Here is a 20,471-nt window from a genome sequence, read left to right as displayed (position 1 = left end):
CCTAAACATAGTTTTCTGGTGTAATTCAGCATGCCCTGGGATATCTCAGGCAAAGGTAGACCAGACAGGACTCCAGCTTAAAGCTCAAGAAGTGCAAGAATCCTCTGCCAGTCCTGTGTCGTATCTGCCAGTCTTTTGTGGATATCTTGGATAATCCAGGGCATCTGAGATGACATTGATTGATTTTGAAATGCAGAATTAAACCATCATGATTATAATATGTAATAAACTTAATGGGCCAGAAGAACTCACATTGCTACTAAAGGGCAAATAAATTTTCACAATGGGAAGTTACAATCTAAAGCTCATTATTTCCATTTACTCTGTTCTTTCTGGCTTTCCCATCCCACTGTTTTCTTCCTTCCCATTTTCTTTATTCCTAATTTCTCCTTTCCTGCATGTTTCACCTTTCTTTTGTCTTCTCCTCTCTTCCCTGTAGCAATATTCAAATGAAAACCAATTTTATAACCTCTGAAACTCTTCTGTTTCTAGAGCTAGAATAAAAGACAAAAAAGGAGATTCAATGTTACGCCCATGTTGAGATTATATATGAAAGATACCTTAGTATCTTTCATGCAGTATACATTGTTGGATACAATATAACATCAGAGAGATTTTTAGTAGTGATACCTTTTGAACACTTCTCTGAAAAATTCACACCTGCGAATAGCATGTTTCTGTCCTATTGAGTCCACAAACTACTGTACACAGTGTTTTAGTTTGGAGATGCAGATGGTCTCCTGTGCTTATATATTGTATTGCTATGATGCAAAATTGTGAGATGCACCCTAAAACTCTGATTATTCTCAGTAATAGCAGTTACATACGTTCATAGATGTATATCTATATGGGGATTTGAAAATACCTAGTAAAGTTTAGCAAATTTAATTTCATTTTTTGAATATTTAAATATTCAAATATATTTGAACATATATTCAATATATTTGAAACTTTGAACCTGCAATTAAGATAAAATTGTAATTCTCTTGTGCCATCTTTTTTCAGAGTTTGGCAAAGGAAAGTCAGAAAGGCTGGTTTGAATCAAATGATGCTAGTCAGACATAAAACATCCCATTTACCAGAAAAAGCTTTATTACAGGTTTGTGATAGTTGGTGCTCTTTTAAAGTTTTAATATGTATATTTCATAAATGTTATATATCATGTTTTGTTGAAAATAATGTTTGTGCCATGGAAAAGAAGGCTCCTGTTTACATTGTTCACTTTGAGTAGGGTGGAATCCTTCGAAGGATGATAGGCTTCCTTCAGTGGCACCTGATCATATTCTGCATGCCCACACCTGACACCCAGAAGCTTGTCTGAGCTGAGACTGAAAGAGAAAGAGGGAGACTCAAAAAGGAAGAACAAGAAATCAGGAAATCTGTAGGATAGGTAGAGAGTAGAAATCCTGAGAGAAGTAAAGGGGTTTGTTTGCAGTGAGTAGAAGCTCATAAGCCAAGCCCCAAATGTGATAGAAAGCAGTTTAATTTTCTTAAAAATATTGAGAAGACTGTATGGACATTATACAACTCCTTAAGACAGAAAAAACTGCTAGGCCAGAAAGCAAGAGTAGAGGGGAGGAATCTGCTGCAAGGGCACAGTGGGTAGGGAAGGATTTCTTTCCAAACATTTTTATTCAATTTGTTTAAATTAATTTGTTTGTTTAAAAGGTTGCTTTGTTCAGTATTTTTGTATCCTTACAAAATGTAACTTTAGAGAGTGAAAGCTTGTTAATATGCTAACTTCTAGAAGAGAAGGTAGTTCTACCCAGAAGCAGGAAGATTGATTTGAGGGAGTATTTTAGAAAAAGAACAGAATTATTAACTACTGGTTGTGGGGCCTTCAGTTGTAGAGGCCAGTTTAACTAAATTATAGGTTGGTTACTGAAAATAATTGCCATTGAGGAATACATTGGAACTACTGCTATAATGTTTTCATTTTATCTTCTTACTTATAAGCTTTAATTTGTCCTATCATGTTTTTCCATTAATTTAACATTGCAAAAACATTAAAGTGGTATTTCAGAAAAACATGATATGTTTTTCTTTTAAATAGTATGGACTACAGTGAACTCAAAATTCAGTTTTTATCCAATGAAATCTAAAACCCAAATGCAGATACTTAATTTTAAGCATGTGCATAATGCCACTGATGTCACAGGAAACTTGAATCTGTAAGCTAAATCATGTACATAGTTTACAGACCTTACTCACCAAAAATACAGCATGATTTAATTCTTCTTGATGTTATCTATATGGATTCCACTGGTGGTACATTTGGTCTTCATGGATGTGAGACTGGTTTATTTTGACTTGGGTCCATCAATGGAGTTTAGTCTGTGCTGTTTTCTTAATACTGGCTCATTCAGTAACCAGAGAACTTCTGCTATCAAATGATTCAGATGTAGGCCCCTTGCAGCAGCAGCAGTATCTCTCCAAAAGAATTTGGGAGTCATAATACTCATACCTCTGATTACCAAGACATTGATACAAGCTAAGGAAGAATCTCTAGTATGAACCTCTTCTTCAAAAGGAGTACACTCAAAAGGAAATGTTTTTCCCATACAAGTGTAAACACCACTAAAACAGAGTGAGAGATTAATTTACTGTATGAGTAGCAGAATGAGCAAAATTTGGTCTACAGTGCCACCTCCTAATGTTCTCTTTCCTAATAAGGTAATATAATACACTACAATAGTATTATGTATAAACGATAGTATTATATAAGAGTGTGTATGTGTATTTTTATATATATATATCTCAAAGATAGTATTATAGCTTATATGTGTCTATACCTATCAAACTTGTCATACCTATAAATAAATAATTATTCAAATTTTCAGGAATTCTGAGGTCTGTACTAGCCTCCTTTCTTCATTAAAAACCCTGAAATAGTGTAATCTTTCTGTTAGTTCTATAACAAGCAATATTGACAGTATCATTCCTTTTTTGTAACTTGGGAGAAATCTGTTTATTTTATCTTAATCCATGAGCCTTGGTTTTTTGACATCCAAACCATGAGCTCAAAATATAATGACATTTTAAACTATCCTTGTTTAAGGTTGCCCTTTTTTGAGGTCACATAATGTTCACAGTTACATGTGCCGCTGTCACAAAGAATCAAATCTCACATACATAAAGACTATGCACATGAAAACCAGAATCCGGATATTAACATGTTGAAAAGAATGACAGATATTCTGAGGTATGTAGCCATACTTTTTGATTAAGGCTACAGAGCAACTGTAAAAATACATTATATAATTTTATCTTCTGTTTATATATGAACTTAATTTTATAGCCTATATAAATCAAATATACTGCCAAGTGCTACTTTAGTGGCTTAGCAGAAAACATTGATGTCTTCCATTTCTAGAGCAATTCCAACTCTGAGGTCTGGAGCTGAAAAGCAAGGTAGTTTGCCAGCTTAGACTTTTGTCCCATCATAAGGTATATTTCAATGTGCGTTTATGAGAGGAATGAAGTAGGAAGTGAGAACTCTACTGATTTGAACAGAAAATAATAACCTAAAGAGTAAGAACAAAGAAAATTGCATAATCCACACATTTCAAGCCATGTTTCTGCAATCCATATATAAATATGTCATTGTAGGAAGAGGAATTATTTTTGTTTGTCTTTATTTAAATAGCATTTGCATATCTAAAATCCAACTACAAAAACTAGAGCTAAGGAAATTGTCTGTCATAAAAGAAAGCAAAACTAATTATATCACTGCAGTGAAACAACCCAAGAGGTAATAAAATGAAAAACAACAATAGGGTAAGGTGAATATATTAGGGAATGTTAGTCAAAACTCCATTGTAGTAATGGCGATGTTGAGTTTTTCACTAGAGAGTGATCAATATCTGTTGGATTTTCAAGAAACAATAAATAACAATAACATTTTCTTAGTATTTTCAAACTTGCTGATTAATTAAAAAGATGTTTAACTAGCAGTATGCCCATTCAGAAATATACCTTTTTTGTCACAGCTCTTTTCTTGTGACTGAGCACACAGGTAAAGATAAATGTAAAAATCCTGCATCTTAAGCAGTATATGTATTGTACAGCTTTGTATTCCTAAAGACAAGCTGTACAAACCAGTTTCTGTACACCTTTTCACATATTCCTGTATGTAATATCTGCCTGTTCATTGAACTGAACCAGTTATAGTTTTCTGTTCTTATTTGTATGTAGTAAATAATTTTAAAGTATGATTTTTTTCAGTCCTGTTTTCTTATGGTTGAGTCCTGTTATTTCCCCTTCTTTACAGCACAGGAAAATTAAAATCTTTTAATATGTAGCATAATATTATTTCTGGGAGGAACCTAAGCTCCAGTTCACTAAAGGATTTAAAAATGTAAAATGAGCTTAGGTACCAGTTTATCACCTAGATCTAAAATAGAGATCCTTAAAATTATCGTTCAGTATCATTTAACTATGCAAATGTTCAAGGTTTCAATATTCAAGTTCCTCAGAACTTGAAGTTTTGCTGAGGCTCTTGGACCCACAATTATAATTGGAGGAAAGCTGTCCCAACCTTCCTATTATTCCTATTTACCCTTTCTTGCCCCAGCACTGTTCTCCCCTTTGTGTCCATTACAGTCATTTATATGAACCACATCAGGGAACAGATCTGTCTGAAAAATTTTCTTCCCTTTTCCTCTTTTACTGAATCAGTTGACAGTTGGATCAATTCTTTAATCCAGCTCGTTGTGTGGCTGCACGAGCAGTTATTTGGGTACAGAGGAGGAGATGGGAAACAAGTGGTGGGGAAATAGAATCATAGAATCATAGAATCATAGAATCATAGAATCATTAAGGTTGGAAAAGACCTCTAGGATCATCTAGTCCAACCGTCAAGCCAACATCTCCATGCCTACTAAACCATGTACTGAAGTGCCACATCTACACGTTTTTTGAACATGTCTCTGGGCAGCCTGTTCCAATGCTTGACCACCCTTTCAGTAAATAAATTTTTCCTAATATCCAATCTAAACCTCTCCTGATGCAACTTGAGGCCATTTCCTCTCATCCTATCCCTTGTTACTTGGGAGAAGAGACCCCACTTCGCTACAACCTCCTTTCAGGTAGTTGTAGAGAGCGATAAGGTCTCCCCTCAGCCTCCTTTTCTCCAGACTAAACAACCCCAGCTCCCTCAGTCGCTCCTCATAAGACTTGTGCTCTAGAGCCTTCACCGGCTTGGAACTGGAATTCATAAATATTTCTCTTTACCTCTATTTCTGAATGTTCACAATAGATGAGTCATATTTTCCTTTGAGATTCTGTCTAACTTGAATTAGGTTCATCTTTGTCTTTACTATCATAAAAGGAATGTTTTAACACAGAATAAGTAACAAATTAATTCTTAAATTGCACTAGAGACAAAGGTTTTTATTTCTCTATAGCCAGATGACATTGGCTATGGGCATAGATAGAGTATTGTTCTTTCCTAGCTGTGTAATGGTAAAAATTACAGACTACTGACATAAGTTAAATACACAGATACATATAAAACCTGAGTATCTGCACACTTTATTTCATTAACCTGCACCTACAGACAGATTCTAAAGGCCCTACTCCATTTTGTTTGACCAGTAAGAACTGAGACACATGATCTGCAGTAGTAGAGTAAATGCAGAATATGTCAGCTGCATAATTAAAATCAGGATCTGATGGTGATTGGATTATCTTAATTTTGTAAAAATGTTTGTGCCTATTATATCCATTATAAAAGGCATATACAGTAGTTAGCACAACCACGTTTTAAAATGCAGCACAATACAAGTTAATTGCTGTGGTTGCTGTGATGCATAGGGGTGCAGCAGTTCCCTATTTTTTCCTAGGGAGCTGTCCCAAGATAAGTTGGGCCACAGGAGATGGGAGCTGATTCTCTTGGGTTATGTTGGGGTAGGGAGGGTTAAGGACTTGGATCAATAAAAAGACAACATCAGCAGTGCAGGGATTTGGGGAGGGGTGCTTGGAGGGGAATGGAAGCGTGTGGGGCCGGGGAGCGCCTTCTGGAGGGTCTCCTTTAGGGCGTGCGAGGGAGAACAGGCTGAGCCAGCTGTGCTGAAAGTAGTTTTGCAAGTATTTTTCATATATGTGGGATTAAGTAGTACAAGCTATTACATACGTGGGCTGGAAGCTAGAGCTGTGGATCTTTGGGACAAGCCAGAAAATAATGGCTTTATTGATGTGTAAAGTGCAGAAGGAACAAAAATTATTACAGAAAAGCAGGAAGTCTACTGAAATGCTTCCATTTTGTATTTAAAAAGAATGCAGCTCCCTTGATCCAGAGAGAAGTGCAAATCTGTGTGGCTGTCACCTGGTTTCTTCTTCTTGAGCTGTCACTATTTTATTCAGAATGGGAAGTGCAGAAAGAGCTCTTCTGTTTACTGGCACAGACCAGAGCTTCCCACTAGCTGAGTGCCTAACCATTTGCTGCAGAAAGGCAGAGCACTCTGCCTGTCTTTCTTTCTTTCTTTCTTTCTTTCTTTCTTTCTTTCTTTCTTTCTTTCTTTCTTTCTTTCTTTCTTTCTTTCTTTCTTTCTTTCTTTCTTTCTTTCTTTCTTTCTTTCTTTCTTTCTTTCTTTCTTTCTTTCTTTCTTTCTTTCTTTCTTTCTTTTCTTTCTTTCTTTCTTTCTTTCTTTCTTTCTTTCTTTCTTTCTTTCTTTCTTTCTTTCTTTCTTTCTTTCTTTCTTTCTTTCTTTCTTTCTTTCTTTCTTTCTTTCTTTCTTCCTTTCTTCCTTCCTTTCTTTCTTTCTTTCTTTCTTTTCCTTCCTCCCTCCCTCCCTTCCTCACTTCCTTCTCTCCTTCTCTCCTTCTCTCCTTCTCTCCTCTCCTTCTCTCTTCCTTTCTCTCTTCCTTTCTTCCTTTTTTCCTTTCTTCCTTTCTTCCTTTCCCTCTGTGAATCCTCATGCTCTCTTTTTGGTGGATCCAGTATGTAGATGCAATATCCTTCAACAGGAGATTGTTACTGGGTGCTGTCTCCTCCAGGCCAAATCTGTGTTTGCTCTGAGCATTCACAGACTGTGGAAAATAAAGCGTGCCTGGACTTCTCAAAGTTTTGGAACTTATGATAAGGAGACTTTATTGTCTCTGGCACTGTAGATGATATTTGGCGGTAGATCATTTCAAAATCACAGGGTATTTAGTAAATATCATTATTAGTGTGCTGTCATTTATTGCAGCTTTCTGTTCTGCCCCTGTGCAAAAAAATATCTGTCAGTTTGTATTTACTGCTGGGACAAGATCTGTCCTCAGGGCCAGCTGGAAACCATTTGCTTTGTAAATTACAGTTTCCTAAAAAAGTCAGTGGTACCACAGTACCCTAATGTTGAGTTCTTGACAGAAAATGATTGCTGTGCTTTAAAGCTGGCTACTGTGGTCTTGACCTAACATGACATAAATGTTTCAACTGACCTTTTCAGAACTGAAAATTCAAAAGGTTACTAGCAAGAGAGTGTCAAATTAAAAGCCTTGCTTTTGTTCTTCTAATATGAAACGAAACCCTATTAATGAATAATAATACAGTCAATATTTTCTTTCTCATTCTAACAAGTCATATAGTTCCATTTATTCAAATACTTTTTGTGACCTGTATCAAAATTCCTTAGAGTTTTAAATTAGATTGAGTTTTGAAGTTAAGGAAATAATCCACATGTCCAAATTAAACAGACTTTTGGTTAGAGAAGTCTGTGATGGATCCAACGATAATTATCATGGGATGCAAGTCTTTGAAGGGATGGGGTTTACAGAAGGAATTTGCTATTGAAAAGGGCCTACACATTTCTGTACTTTAAAAAAATCTTTGTAAGTCCCCAACTGCATTCTGAACCACCTAAATATCTTTAAAATGAGTATGGCTATAGCAAGCTCCCAAGATTCCAGAATAAAAACATAAAGCCAGAAAAACTGATTTTTAAAATTGTTTATAGTTTATATGAAGTGAATACAGACAGCTTGTGGGACAGCAGCATATTTTGAGGAGCAGGCAAATTGCTTGAATGTATTACCTATGCGATTAAATGCTAGTGGTAAAAGACACATTATCAGTGATTTTCCTACCTGATTTGTCCTTTTCTAGCTAAAGAAGTTTTAGACTTTGTGTAGTTTCTATAGGTTGAAACAGAAGATCTTTTTAAATCTTGGTAGAATACTCTTGACATTTCGGCTTGTGTCTTTTAATTTAACTTAATCTCAGTGATAAAAATGCGTTCTAGCATTTTTTGATGTTCTGATGTTCTGATACATCTTTCAGTCCTGTTTATTTCAGTAGAACTGCACAGAATATAAATCAGGATAAAAGTTTCTCTTAAAGAAGGAATATTTCCTTTAGTGAAACATCTTTTTTATTAGAACATCTCTTTTTGATTCCAACAGGTTTTTAGTGACACATTTGTTATAAAGCATATTTCAGTATAACCAAGATAACATGCACTCTGGTAGTCCATGCACTCTACGCTTACACAGGTAGTCACTCTTTCTTCACTTCTTAGCTATGCTGATTACCAGAAGTGAAACAAAATTTTCAATTATTTCCTTACTTTTACAAAGGCTTTATGTGTATTGCTGAGTACAACACTCATTTGAGTCTCAAAGCCACTCTTGGCTCAAGATACATCTTGTGCCTGTATAGATTGAGAGAAATCTGTACAGAGTATGCATTCATTTTTCTGGAGCATATTTCAAATCATACTTCATATACTGCTATAATGCAAACCAGGTTTTATTGTATGCATTATTGTATGGAAAGTTGTATAACTAATACGGAAATACTCTTCTATAAAACACACTAGAATCTTTGCTATGTTTTCACTCTGACATCTTACTATTAAGGTGCCTATCTTAAGTGCTAAGCTCTTTGAAAATGTATATTAATAAGAAAAATTTCTCTTCAGTGACAGGCTATGAGATAAAATTAGAAACTTCTTTTTGTATTTTTGCTATCAGCCAATTACCATACCAGGTTTAAACCATTGCCATTGATGTATTATTGTGCAGTTATGAAAGTAACTACATTACAAGCATAAAGTTTTCCTTATATAAAAGTTGCTTTAGGAAAAGTGATGTGGGATTTTATTAACTGTGTTCCTTTCAGCTGGTTTCTTTTTCATACTTAGAACTGCACATCTTAAGTGTTACGTTTCATATCAGATATTTATATTTCAGCATATGATGTAGTAATTCAGTTCTGCAAATGATTATGGATATGGGAATTTTTAGTATGTAAATAGTCCAGCTGTCTTATATAAAATTCTGCATATGCTCTTTGTCTTTGAGTCTTAAATGCATCTTATATTTTCAGTTGTTTATAATATAATGCATATTTGCTTCTATAGCAAAGACATTGAATTTAACCATATTTTCCCTCATTTCGTTTTACCAAGTTTCTTCTAAGATGAAATATTAGCATTACATTGGCAGAAATACTGATTGACATTTGATCATAAAAATGGCAGGTGAGGAGCTTTGCCAAATGTTATCTTCGTTCACTCTCTTACTTTTATGTCCTGAGATTGCTGTGTCTAAGATTATTTACCAGGACAAGATTTTTTTGGAATGCTATAATTTAGTTTTTCAAAATGTTGCTTAGTGGTAGCAGTATATTTTAGAATATTTAACTGTATAAAATGAACTATCAGTATAGCTTTTATATTATTTCTACCATAATACAACACATTGACTTTAATATTCTGAGATTAAAGATTTATAGATATATTTACCAAATTATACTAGTTAAATTAAAAAGAACTCTGAGATAGAAACCACAAAAACTCTTCATAGGTAATTTAAAGTTGAATTTAAAAGTACTATATTTAATCGACAGAGCTTTAGTCCAAATTAAATTGTCTCAAATAGGTTTAGGAGAGGTGTTTTAACAAGTGTTGTTTTAATATAGGTAAAATGAAACTGCTCCCAGTCCATGAAAAATGTTCCATTTTGAAACATACCCATCATTCTCCACCACAGCTTGAATTTATGAGCTTTTAAGCAAAGCCATCTTTTCATACTCTTTGTTAAGATTGTTAATGAGAATAATTATTGACATTCTGCTATGTAAAGTGTGTTTAAACTCCTAAGAAATAAGTATTTAATTTGAAAATAGCTCTTGTTGTTTAGGATAGGTGAATATGTGTCATTTAATACAGCAATGCTTCTTATTGAATAGTTTTTAATGTCATGTATGTCTGTTTTTCTGACATAGATTTTCCGTTATGTAAATTTAGTTGATCTGGCAAGATGTGCTCAAGTTAGCCAAATGTGGATGCTACTAACTCAGAACAGTTCATTATGGAGTGATGTAAGTAAGATAATAACTTTCAATATTTTATTTCAATTTTATTTATTTTAAAAAAAGAGCGAGGCAAAGAGGTAGGTTACTTTAAGAATGCTAAGTATCTAGGATGAAAGTTTTACCCAGAATATGACTTGTTCTATTCAGCTACATGAATAAAAATATAGGAGCAACTCAAATGAAGTTGTCTGTGGTATATCATTATAAAATCAGTGGAACTGAAAGAGAATTGGCTGTTAAGGCTTGGCTATAGCCCACTAAATTTAGACAGTTAAGTGAGGTGTCTTGGGCTCCCTCGGTAATCTAAACAGGCACTATATGACTACTGTGGAAGGAGAATGTAAGCTCAGTTACAGATACTCTGAGACTACTTGTGTTTGCTCTAGAGAGACTCCATCATCCCTGGAACAAGTGCTGCAGGCCGGCTCAGTTCTATACTCATGAACTCTCAGAGCTGTTGAGGCGGTCACTGTGTCTCCAGAGCACATGTCAGTGTCCAAGGTACTGCATTGTTTCTTCTACCCTAGCAGTCCAATTCCCTCGCACACACATTTTGGTCAACTTGCCTTCTAATGCACATTGTGTGACCATGCTAGCACGGTCTGTTTGGGGCCACGCCTGAAATAGCTACTCCTGTCTTTGCCTTGAACTTAAAAATGCAATCACACTGCTCATTGCTGTTGCCTTCAGTAGTGCTGATGAGGCTTCAGGTGTGAAGCATTGCCCCAAGGCTCCCCAGTCCTTAGGCCGTGGCTTAAGACTAGCCGTGGCACCTCAACCAATATCACTGTTGCCTCTGTATCATTGCCCCTCATGTAGCCGTTTATCAGCAGTACAAAGAAAGGCTAGATTTTTAAAAGTGTGTGGGCACTTCAAACATGATTTAGTCAGATTTTAGGCCCTCAAGTCTGAAATTACAATCCAAAATACCCTGTGCATCTTCTGCACAATCCTGGAGTGTCTAATCTGATAGGCATCTCCTTTTTGGACCTAAAAGTTCATGATGATGATGGTGATGAAGGAGGTGATTGTTTTTCTCTTTTCTCCAAGAACTGCATGACCTGTGGAGCTTAGCGTGAGGAAGCAGCAGGGCTGCTCTGCAAGGGAAGGTGAGCTGGGACCCAAAGGTGCTAGAAGGGCAGGCAGAGGCAGTGCCCCCCCACTGACAAGGGGCACACTCCCACAGAACCTGAGCAGGAAGAGCAGAGCGGGTCCAGTGACAGTAACCAGGGTCAGACACCCACCAGAGACAGCCAGTCAGCCCTGTTGTGAAGAGGCATCTCCAAGGTCTAGTCAGGAAGTGAAGTCCATGAGTGAGGTTCAGGGTCAGCCAGACATGGCTGCACACAGACATGCCTGAAGTGTGGTTCAAGCAAAGACTCAGGGCAAGGGTGTGAGCTTAAAGGCAGCTCCTGAGCCAAGTGGGGAAACCCCTAATGAGGCTTCTCCAGCTCTTTCACACAATGAACTGTTTTCACAACGGTCTTATCCAGCATTACACTGCTGCAACATATAGGAGCTGACCTTGGACTCTGGGACCTACCCCTGAGGAAGAGGTTGCAGTGCCTGTTGGTGAACCCAGGGCCCTGACACTAGGCACCTTTCTCCAATTTAAAGAGATCCATTTGGGATCCAGAAGGTGAACAAAGTTGTGCCTTGTAAGGCTGAGAAGAGATCTGAACTTGGGTATCCCAAATATGCTGTTCTGTCCCCTGAGTGTGACGCAGGCTGTAGTCCCCAGGCAGCTGGGGGCCTATATCTGCCTTCCTGACTGAGGTAAAGAAGTTCTGGAGGGCTCAACAACGCTGCTACATGTCCTACTGTCTGGCTCCAGGCAGCTGCCTGTTCTCTGTGCCAGTGTCTTGACCTCCTGATGTACTTAGCTGTCATGTATATTTTGCAGAGTCTCTGCTCAGGTTTGAGTTGTTGAATCTACCCTGGGCATCAACACCTAAAAGACACTGCAATGCTCAGCTTGTAGGTGCCTGGAGCCTTTATTAGGTCTAGTTTTAAGTTGCTGTGATGAATTCATGGTCTTAATGAAACTAATATTAAAACTTCTGATAATTTTCATGTAAGAAGAACAAAATCCTAATAAGAAAGTGAAAAACTGGAAAAAGTTCTGGACTCCTGACTTCCTGGTACTCTAACCACTTCCAAGCATTCTGCATAGAATAATGGTGATTGATTTTTCAAAGTATTTGGGTAATAAACATGTATTATGAAATGTAAAACAAACAGATGTGGTGTAGCTGTAGCAGATTATACAAAAGGGAAAAAAAAAAGCTTTTTTTCTGGCTTTTTTATGAACAAATTTAAAGAAGGCATGAAAAAGTCTTATCCAAAAAAGGAGATATTTTTTATTAAATGTTTCTGTGATGGCTTTCCTGCTTTTTTTGAAACACTCAGCAGACAGACTGTTAAAACTATTTTCTAGTAATTCTTGTTAAAACTTCTTAAACTTGAACTTTTAACAGATACTAAGAAAAATAATGTTTCTAGTCAAAGATCTAGATATCCCCAGCCTGTATCTTAAATCACTTAAGGATTCTTCTACTAAAATGAAGATGGTAGGTTACATATTCTTGATGTCTTATATGTATCAGTAGACCATTATTAGAAAAAAAATACCTTTAGCAACTTTAGAATTTTATGCATCTTAAAGGGAAAAAAATATATATTAAAGTCTGACAATTTTCTTTGCAAATGCTATTCAGACATGTCGTATTTTGGCAGTTCAAGATTTGCCTCAGCTCCATAAATACTGTAGACACATGCTTCCTCTACATTTAAGTATTTTTAGTCAGCTGTCTAAAATTTTTATATATGTAGTACACAGGCACTTCTGTGTTTTCCAGACTATTGATTCAGTGTTTACATAGAACTTCATGTATTTACTAATGGTTTTCATAATGATGTGTATTTTGTATGTACTACGTATTTTTAGTACTGAATTATATGTCAATTGTTTAAATTTTTAGATCAATTTTTCATCAGTAAAGCATAAAGTTCAGGATGAAATAGTAGTAAATATTTTGCAGAAGTGGCATCCGTATGTATTACAGTTGAATCTGTGAGGTTGCTATTCTCTTCACTGGCCCTAGCTTTAAAAGTATCAGTAAGTATTACATGTATTTTTTAAATTTTAATTCCCTCTTTAAACTGTGTCTTCACTCTGTGCTTCACTATTGTCCCATTTTACTGCCTATATTCTTCTCTATACATCCAGCCATAATGAAGCAATGTATGAGATCTGTAAAATTACTTTAAATGTGGCCCCCCTTCCTTCATTACAGTCCCGAGGCCCAGTGATATCCATATGACTGAACATTGCTAGAATGCCATAGAATGGTTTATAACGTGTGAAATGCTCTAATATGACAATAAGATTGGAATGCAAACATGTGCTTAGATATATCAGAATGCCAGAATACAACTCTACTGAGATAATTATCACAGAATCATAGAATGGTTGAGGTTGGAAGGGACCTCTGGAGGTCATCGGGTCCAACCCCCCTGCTCAAGCAGAGCCACCTAGAGCAGGTTGCCCAGAACCATGTCCAGATGGCTTTTGAATATCTCAAAGGATGGAGACTCCACAGCCTCCATGGGCAACCTGCACTCAGTCACCCTCATAGTAACAAAGTGTTCCCTGATGTTCAGATGCCACCTGCTGTGTTTCAGTTTGTGCCCGTTGCCTTTTTTCCCGTCTGTCACTGGGCACCACTGAAAGAGCCTGGCTCCACCTTCTTTGCACCTGCCCTTCAGGTATTTATATACCTTGGTAAGAGCACCCTGAGCCTTCTCTTCTCCAGCTGAACAGTCCCAGGTCTCTCAGCCTTTCCTTACAGGAAATACGCTCCAGTCCCTTAATCATCTTTTTGCCCTTTGTTGGACTCTCTCCAGTATGTCCATGTCTCTCTTATACTGGGGAGCTCAGAACTGGACACAGTACTCCAGGTATGGCCTCACTAATGCTGAGTAGAGGGGAAATATCACCTCCCACAACCTCCTGGCAACTATTCTCCTAATGCAGCCCAGGATACCATCCACCTTCTTTGCAGCACAGGCACATCGCTGGCTCATGTTCAGCCTGGTGTCCACCATGACCTGCAGGTCCTTTTCTGTCAAGCTGCTTTCCAGCTGGGCTGCCCCCAGCATGTACTGGTGCCTGGCGTTGTTCCTCCCCAGGTGCAGGATTTTGCACTTGCCCTTGTTGAACTTCATGGGGTTCCTGCCAGCCCATTTCTCCAGCCTGTCAAGGTCCCTCTGGATGGCCGCACAACTCTCTGGTATATCAGCCACTGCTCCCAGTTTGGTGTCATCTGCAAACTTGCCGAGGGTGCACTCTATCTCATCGTCCAGATCATTAATGAAGATGTTAAACAGGACTGGACCCAGTATTGACCCCTGGAGTATACCGCTGGTTACTGGCCTCCAATAAGAGGCTCACATGAAAAAAAAAAAAAAAAAAAGAGAATCCAAGCGTGGTACGAGATATTAATTCTATGTTCAAGTTTTAGCACAAATCATAGGTACCTGATTCTATTCTACTGCCAAAACAGAGTCCCTCTGGATGTAGAAAAGCATCATAGTCCATCCTTGTAATATGTGTGAAAGTACATGTGACCATGTGATCAGAGGTTAATTCCTTTTGTGACAGCATTTTGCAATAGTTTCAGGTCAGTAATCTTTTTCTCAATGCAATTGTATGCTCCACTAAGCAGAGAAGTGGGCAGGAAAAATAAAAGCCTTTATGATCAGTGTCAGAGATTCAGTGCTAGTTGTGAAAGGGTACTTGATTTGTTAGGAATTACCTGCATCCTAACTGTTATTCAGCCATTTTATAATGAAGAGTGTTAAAACATCTTGGTAGTGTTTTCACGAGAAAAAACTCTTCTGCTACAACTAGGCAAGATCCCAAGAAATGTTTTTGATTCCTGGCACAGCTTTACTTCAGTATTTCTCAAGCAGGAGAATGTTACTGAGAGACTCTTTTCTAGCCTACACTTTAATTGAATGCAAATGCCTAAAAAAGAAAAGGAAGATGTTTTATTTTCCAAATAAAAAGTGTATTTTGATGTTTTGAGACTATAATGCATTTACTATTTAATCAGGTAATGCATGATTAAATGGTAAATTGTTGATGAAGCCTATAACAATTTCAGTGTGTTTTCTTTTGTTTTAGAAAGTGACTGTGTAATTATGGATGAGAACAATTTGCTCTCTAGAGTGGTGACAGAAGAGAACAATTGGCCAAGAATAAAAAGTATATTTGATCATGGTCTTGGCTTTTAAATCACAGGATAAAATAACATTCTCAATGATACCAGCATGCAAGTTGTTTAGTGAAATAATTTAATTTAATATTAAAATGAACTTTGTCATCTATAAAGAAAGCAAGCCAAAATAAATCATACACAGCCACGTCACCTCCATTATGGGGGCTGTACTTAGAAATGTTAAATCCTTTTATGATTTTGTTTTCCTTATGTATTTGAGTACAAAACTAAAACCATAGTAATGTTTATTGTGTTTAAAGCTAAAAACATATAAAGAATAGTTGCAACAGAATTAAATTCTATATACAAACCGCCTTTTCTATCACATTGTTTAACTGATTTATATCTAGTTAAAATAATTTAACTTATTATGTATCAGCATTTTGGTTGCTTATTAAGTATCAGCATATTGGTTGTATCAGTTGGAATATCAGCATGTTGGTTGTCATCCATTTCCATGTGTCTTACATATCAAAGACACTAAATTCGATTTGTGTATCTACAAACGATGTATTTTCCATTTTTTTGATAGTTTATGTTTTCTGTAGGCTCAAAATCAAAGATTATGTCCATTTACATCTACTCAGTGCTATTAATTTTAAAATAATTGTGATGAATCATGTATGATGGTCCACAGGGGCTTTTAGAAAACATTGATTTATAAAGCTGTTTCTTCTAACTTTGAAAATACCCAGTAGTTCTTTTTAAGAATGAAACACATTTATATCAGTGTACTGTTGCTATTTAGATTATAATGTATTTCTTCTGTTAAAACTCATTGATATTGATCATACAGCCTACTTGTGCCATTCTTTTGAAGCTCTTGTGGATGGTTTAAAATTGCTGCAAATATTTTTATCTTTTTTTAGTGATTGAAAATCATATTGCAATTCCCTTCCTTTGACATTTCTTCAGCTAACAAAGTGCATTGAACTGTCTGTTCAGTTATAGGCTACAGATGTGATGAACCTTTCCATTCAAACTTCCCCGAGCTACAGTTCTGACCTAATCTTTCCAAATAAATCCAAGATTACACAGATTTTGGCAACATGTTTTTATTGTTAATGGTAAAACAGCAGTGATATTAACTGGGGTTTAGGTCTGTTCGGCTAGCTAATAGTGTTAATATTTTTTTGTAAATTAATTAGCTGCAATTTTAAAAAATTGTTTTTGTGTACTGCAACTTTGGTATGTCGTGTATGCATGAAATAGTAGTCATTGTTTAATATCTACATATGAATGTTATATGATTCCAGCTCAGACTGTCTTTGGCAAATGAATGTGTTATTGTGCCAAAGAAAAATGAGTATATGAGATGCATGGATTACAGCTCAGCTCTTTGTGGTATTACTCCACCCACTCAGTGATCTTAGAGAATCATTTGACTTCCATGTGTGACTGGGAACTGCATGCAAAAGCTGACATTCATATTCATAGTGCAGGAGCTAAAATTTCCTCAGAAGCTTTTGAAGTGTTTTATTCCCAGTAGCGGTCACAGTATTGACAGACCTACCCATTTTTCCTGCACCCTGTCATGGCAAAACATGGCGCAAAATAATCGTTCCTGTGTTTCATGTGTGCTGCGTACAGAAAGGGGCACTGCTTCTCTAGAGTACTAGTTTATCCCTTAAGACAGCACTCCTAGTATATATACTGCATATCAGGAAGACAATGCACTATCATGCAGTTATTTCCGGGACATGGACAGAGAAAGAAGGGGAATCAAGAGAGAAATTACTGAAAGAAAGGACTTAAAAAGCATGTAAAGGAAGAGGAAGGCCTATGATTTTCTTTTAGACAGGGAAGTGCTTCTGGGACTTTTGTGATTAAATAGTATAGAAACAAAGAAATGTCAACATTAAATTCTGGTTTGTGGTTGTGGTGTTTCATGGAGGGGGTACTTTAGTTTACAGTACATTTCAGAGAAGCTCAGAGAAATAGCAATTAACCCTGTAATGCTGAAGTTTTTGTCAACTGTTAGTCGTTTCCCCCATATGTATGTTTTTCAAATATATTTTTGTCTTTTTCCTTGGGCTGCCTCCTTCTGTACTATCTTCATAGTTTGTATATGCTTTTCCTGTTCATACAGTCTTTTCTCAAAGAATTTGCTACTAGACACTGTCAGGAGAACATACTAGCCTATATTATCTTTGCCCCAATCTAGTATTTCCATTCTTGTGTTCTTATATTATTTGCATTTGGAATTACTGTCTATTCTGCCACATCCTCAGTATGGGTGTCTGAAAATGCCAATGTGCAGAAAACCCTAATGAGTTCCAGCTAGTTTTTCAAGGAGGGCTTCCCACCCCCTTTTTTTTAATTATAGGAAACTAAACCGCCACTTCAATACTCCTATATCTATTTTATAACAATTCTCTAGTATCATTGCAAAAATTGAAATATGCAATAGCTTTAGACAGTAAGTAATAAAATTATAGTGCATTGTAGTTGAAAGAATAGAACTTCTAGCTACTCCTTGAAAGCTCCAGAGGCCATCTAAGGAAAATAGTAGCAAGGACAATTCCAGCATTCAAAACTTCAGGCTGTTCTTCTCTTTGCTCAAAGTCTTTTCAATTGTTGAGTCACAGAGGTCTAGACTGATCCGCTCTTAAGTAATTTCATTTTGGTGTTATTGCACAAGTGTTTCTTTAATGGAGCTTCTGCGATGACACTGATTTCACAAGTTCACACTGAAACCTTTATTTGCAGGATAGTTGTTGAACCATGTTCCTCTAGAGTGTCCTTGTTGATATGTCCCTCACTTACAGATTGCACACTTAATAGCTGTCGCCAAACATCTTGTGCTGTTAGATATAGGCAGCATGTTCAGCTCATTATCCCCCTTGAACCTTCAGCAGATGCAACACTTTCTGGTGCCACTGTTTGAAAACCCTGAATGATCACCACCACCACCCCCCCCGCTTAACTCTGGCTTCTACTGAACACTTGTCCTATTTATCACTGCAACTCCAGGTTATAGCCTTGGTCCTAAGAGGGTCATTTCATGATCTGTTTAGGAATCCCCAGGGCCTTTGAACTTGGTATTTACAACAGTTAGGCCACTACTTGTGGTCCTCAGTCTTATTCCACTGCTTTTCCAGCTGGTAACCTTTTGCTGATCAGAGAGATCAGAGTCCTCTCACCCAGCTTTTATCCTATACTCCTTTCCTGGATTGCCTTTTCTACCCAGACTTTAGCCTGTCTCAAGCTAGGTTTTTTTCCTTAACACTGACTCTTTGCAGAAATTAACCTAGCATGGTTTATAAATTCATTTTTTCCTACTCAGCTTTTCTCCGTTGGCTGTGCTGCCAATAACAGATGTTCTGCTGTGGTTCCATTGTCTGTCCTTTTCAATCATTCCCAGTAGTTCCATTCTGTACTGAAATAATCCTCCAGAATTTGAGAGGAGGAGGAGTACTTCACTTAATGCTGGCTACTACCTATGATAGGTTTTTTTTCTTTCAGCACTTTTAAGTTTCTAGAAAATGCTCCATTTAGTGAATATTACTGGCCAAATGGGATTTTCATCTGTGTTCCATCTCATGTGGATTAACCTTTAATAATAAAGATAATGCTTAAGATATTCCCAGGAGCAGGGATGAGTAATATACTGTTGTATTTCCTATAGAGCTTTTAAAAGATGTTGTGGAAAAAATGGCTAAATTATTTGGTTTATCAATAAAGCACCATTAAATATATTCATAATCTGAATAATGGAGTACATGAAGGAATGCATTTAATAATAGGATGTGTTTGCTTAAGGATTCTTTGGCATTCCTACCACACTTAATAATTTCTGAATTTTTCCTTTATGTTGTTCTTTTATTTCATGTTAGCATAAAAGCACTGAGTGTTTTGTATTGCACTTCTAAAACAAAATGTGTGACCTTTTGGGCTTGTGGCTAAAGCACCTCAGGAATCCACAAACACCATAATTGTGTGCAGATCTTTAAAGGAGCAAATTTTCTCCCTGGAGTATTCCAGAACTTCTTCCATGATAGCCAACATTAAAGTTTTGGCCCTGAATCTCTATCCTGCACTTACATATTCCATACTGATCTAAGAGCAGGAGATTGGTATAAGGCTTGAGCTAGGAATACTGAAGTTTTAACCCAGCATCTCCTACTTGTCCACTGTGTGAGCTTGGGGAGTTACTTATCCTTTCCATGTGTAAAAAAAGATTTATAATATCTGTCTTTAAGAGGCACTAGTTCTGCTAGTTCAATATTAACTGATGCAGAAATGAAAAAACCAGATCTATTATGTAAAAACTAAGAATAGGCATTCAGTAAAACCAGCTTTTTTGTAAAAGAACTTTTAGCCAGTATATTACGTAGCATGGAATTTTATCTTTAGAGATACCTACTTAGCTGTGGCATTTGTACAGCTCTGTTACGATAGTATAAGAATAATCACAGTTTTTAATGAATGTATATTCACAGACAGTTATGTGATAAGGAGGTGCTATAATGCGCATTTTACAAATGCGCTGGGGGAAGGGCGGACTTTGAGAATGTCCCACACTTTTAGTGAGCACTCAAAAGCATACTTACCTTCAGTTTGGATGGGCACTGGCAAGTGGGATGCAGACCACAGCAGCCTTCATGTGGTCCTCTTCACCTAGAAGTGATGTCATGTAATCTGTGTCAAACTGACACAACAACCTAAAATGCTTCCTAGAAAGACTTCAGCTCTGCCTACTGCAAAAACCAAACAAGGCAAATATGAGCATGTGGAGCTGGATCTTGGGAACCAGCCATGTCTTGGCTACTCATTGTTTCAGGCAGCTCAGGTACAGAAGAGGCAGATGCCGAGTTATTCACTCAAGACTGAGCAGGAACACTGGTAAATCAGCAAGTAGAACCCAACTTCGGGGTTTGAATCCTAATCAG

General features: G+C 36.8%; 1 protein-coding gene across 1 annotated transcript in view; it reads left to right on the top strand.

Moving 5' to 3' along the window:
• The window catches only part of FBXL13 (F-box and leucine rich repeat protein 13), a 96,667-nt gene that overhangs the window by 17,025 nt on the left and 59,171 nt on the right, over positions 1-20,471 (top strand). The window contains 5 exon segments of the mRNA XM_072858889.1: positions 1,006-1,049; positions 1,051-1,099; positions 10,208-10,303; positions 13,279-13,395; positions 13,397-13,415. Of these exon segments, the coding sequence (XP_072714990.1) occupies positions 1,006-1,049; positions 1,051-1,099; positions 10,208-10,303; positions 13,279-13,395; positions 13,397-13,415 (325 nt within the window).

This window comes from Ciconia boyciana, chromosome 1 (genome assembly GCF_034638445.1).
Source record: "Ciconia boyciana chromosome 1, ASM3463844v1, whole genome shotgun sequence".
In the NCBI taxonomy this organism is placed as follows: domain Eukaryota; kingdom Metazoa; phylum Chordata; class Aves; order Ciconiiformes; family Ciconiidae; genus Ciconia; species Ciconia boyciana.
The sequence above is the reverse complement of the archived record's forward strand: the minus strand, read 5'-3'. Positions and strand labels throughout refer to the sequence as shown.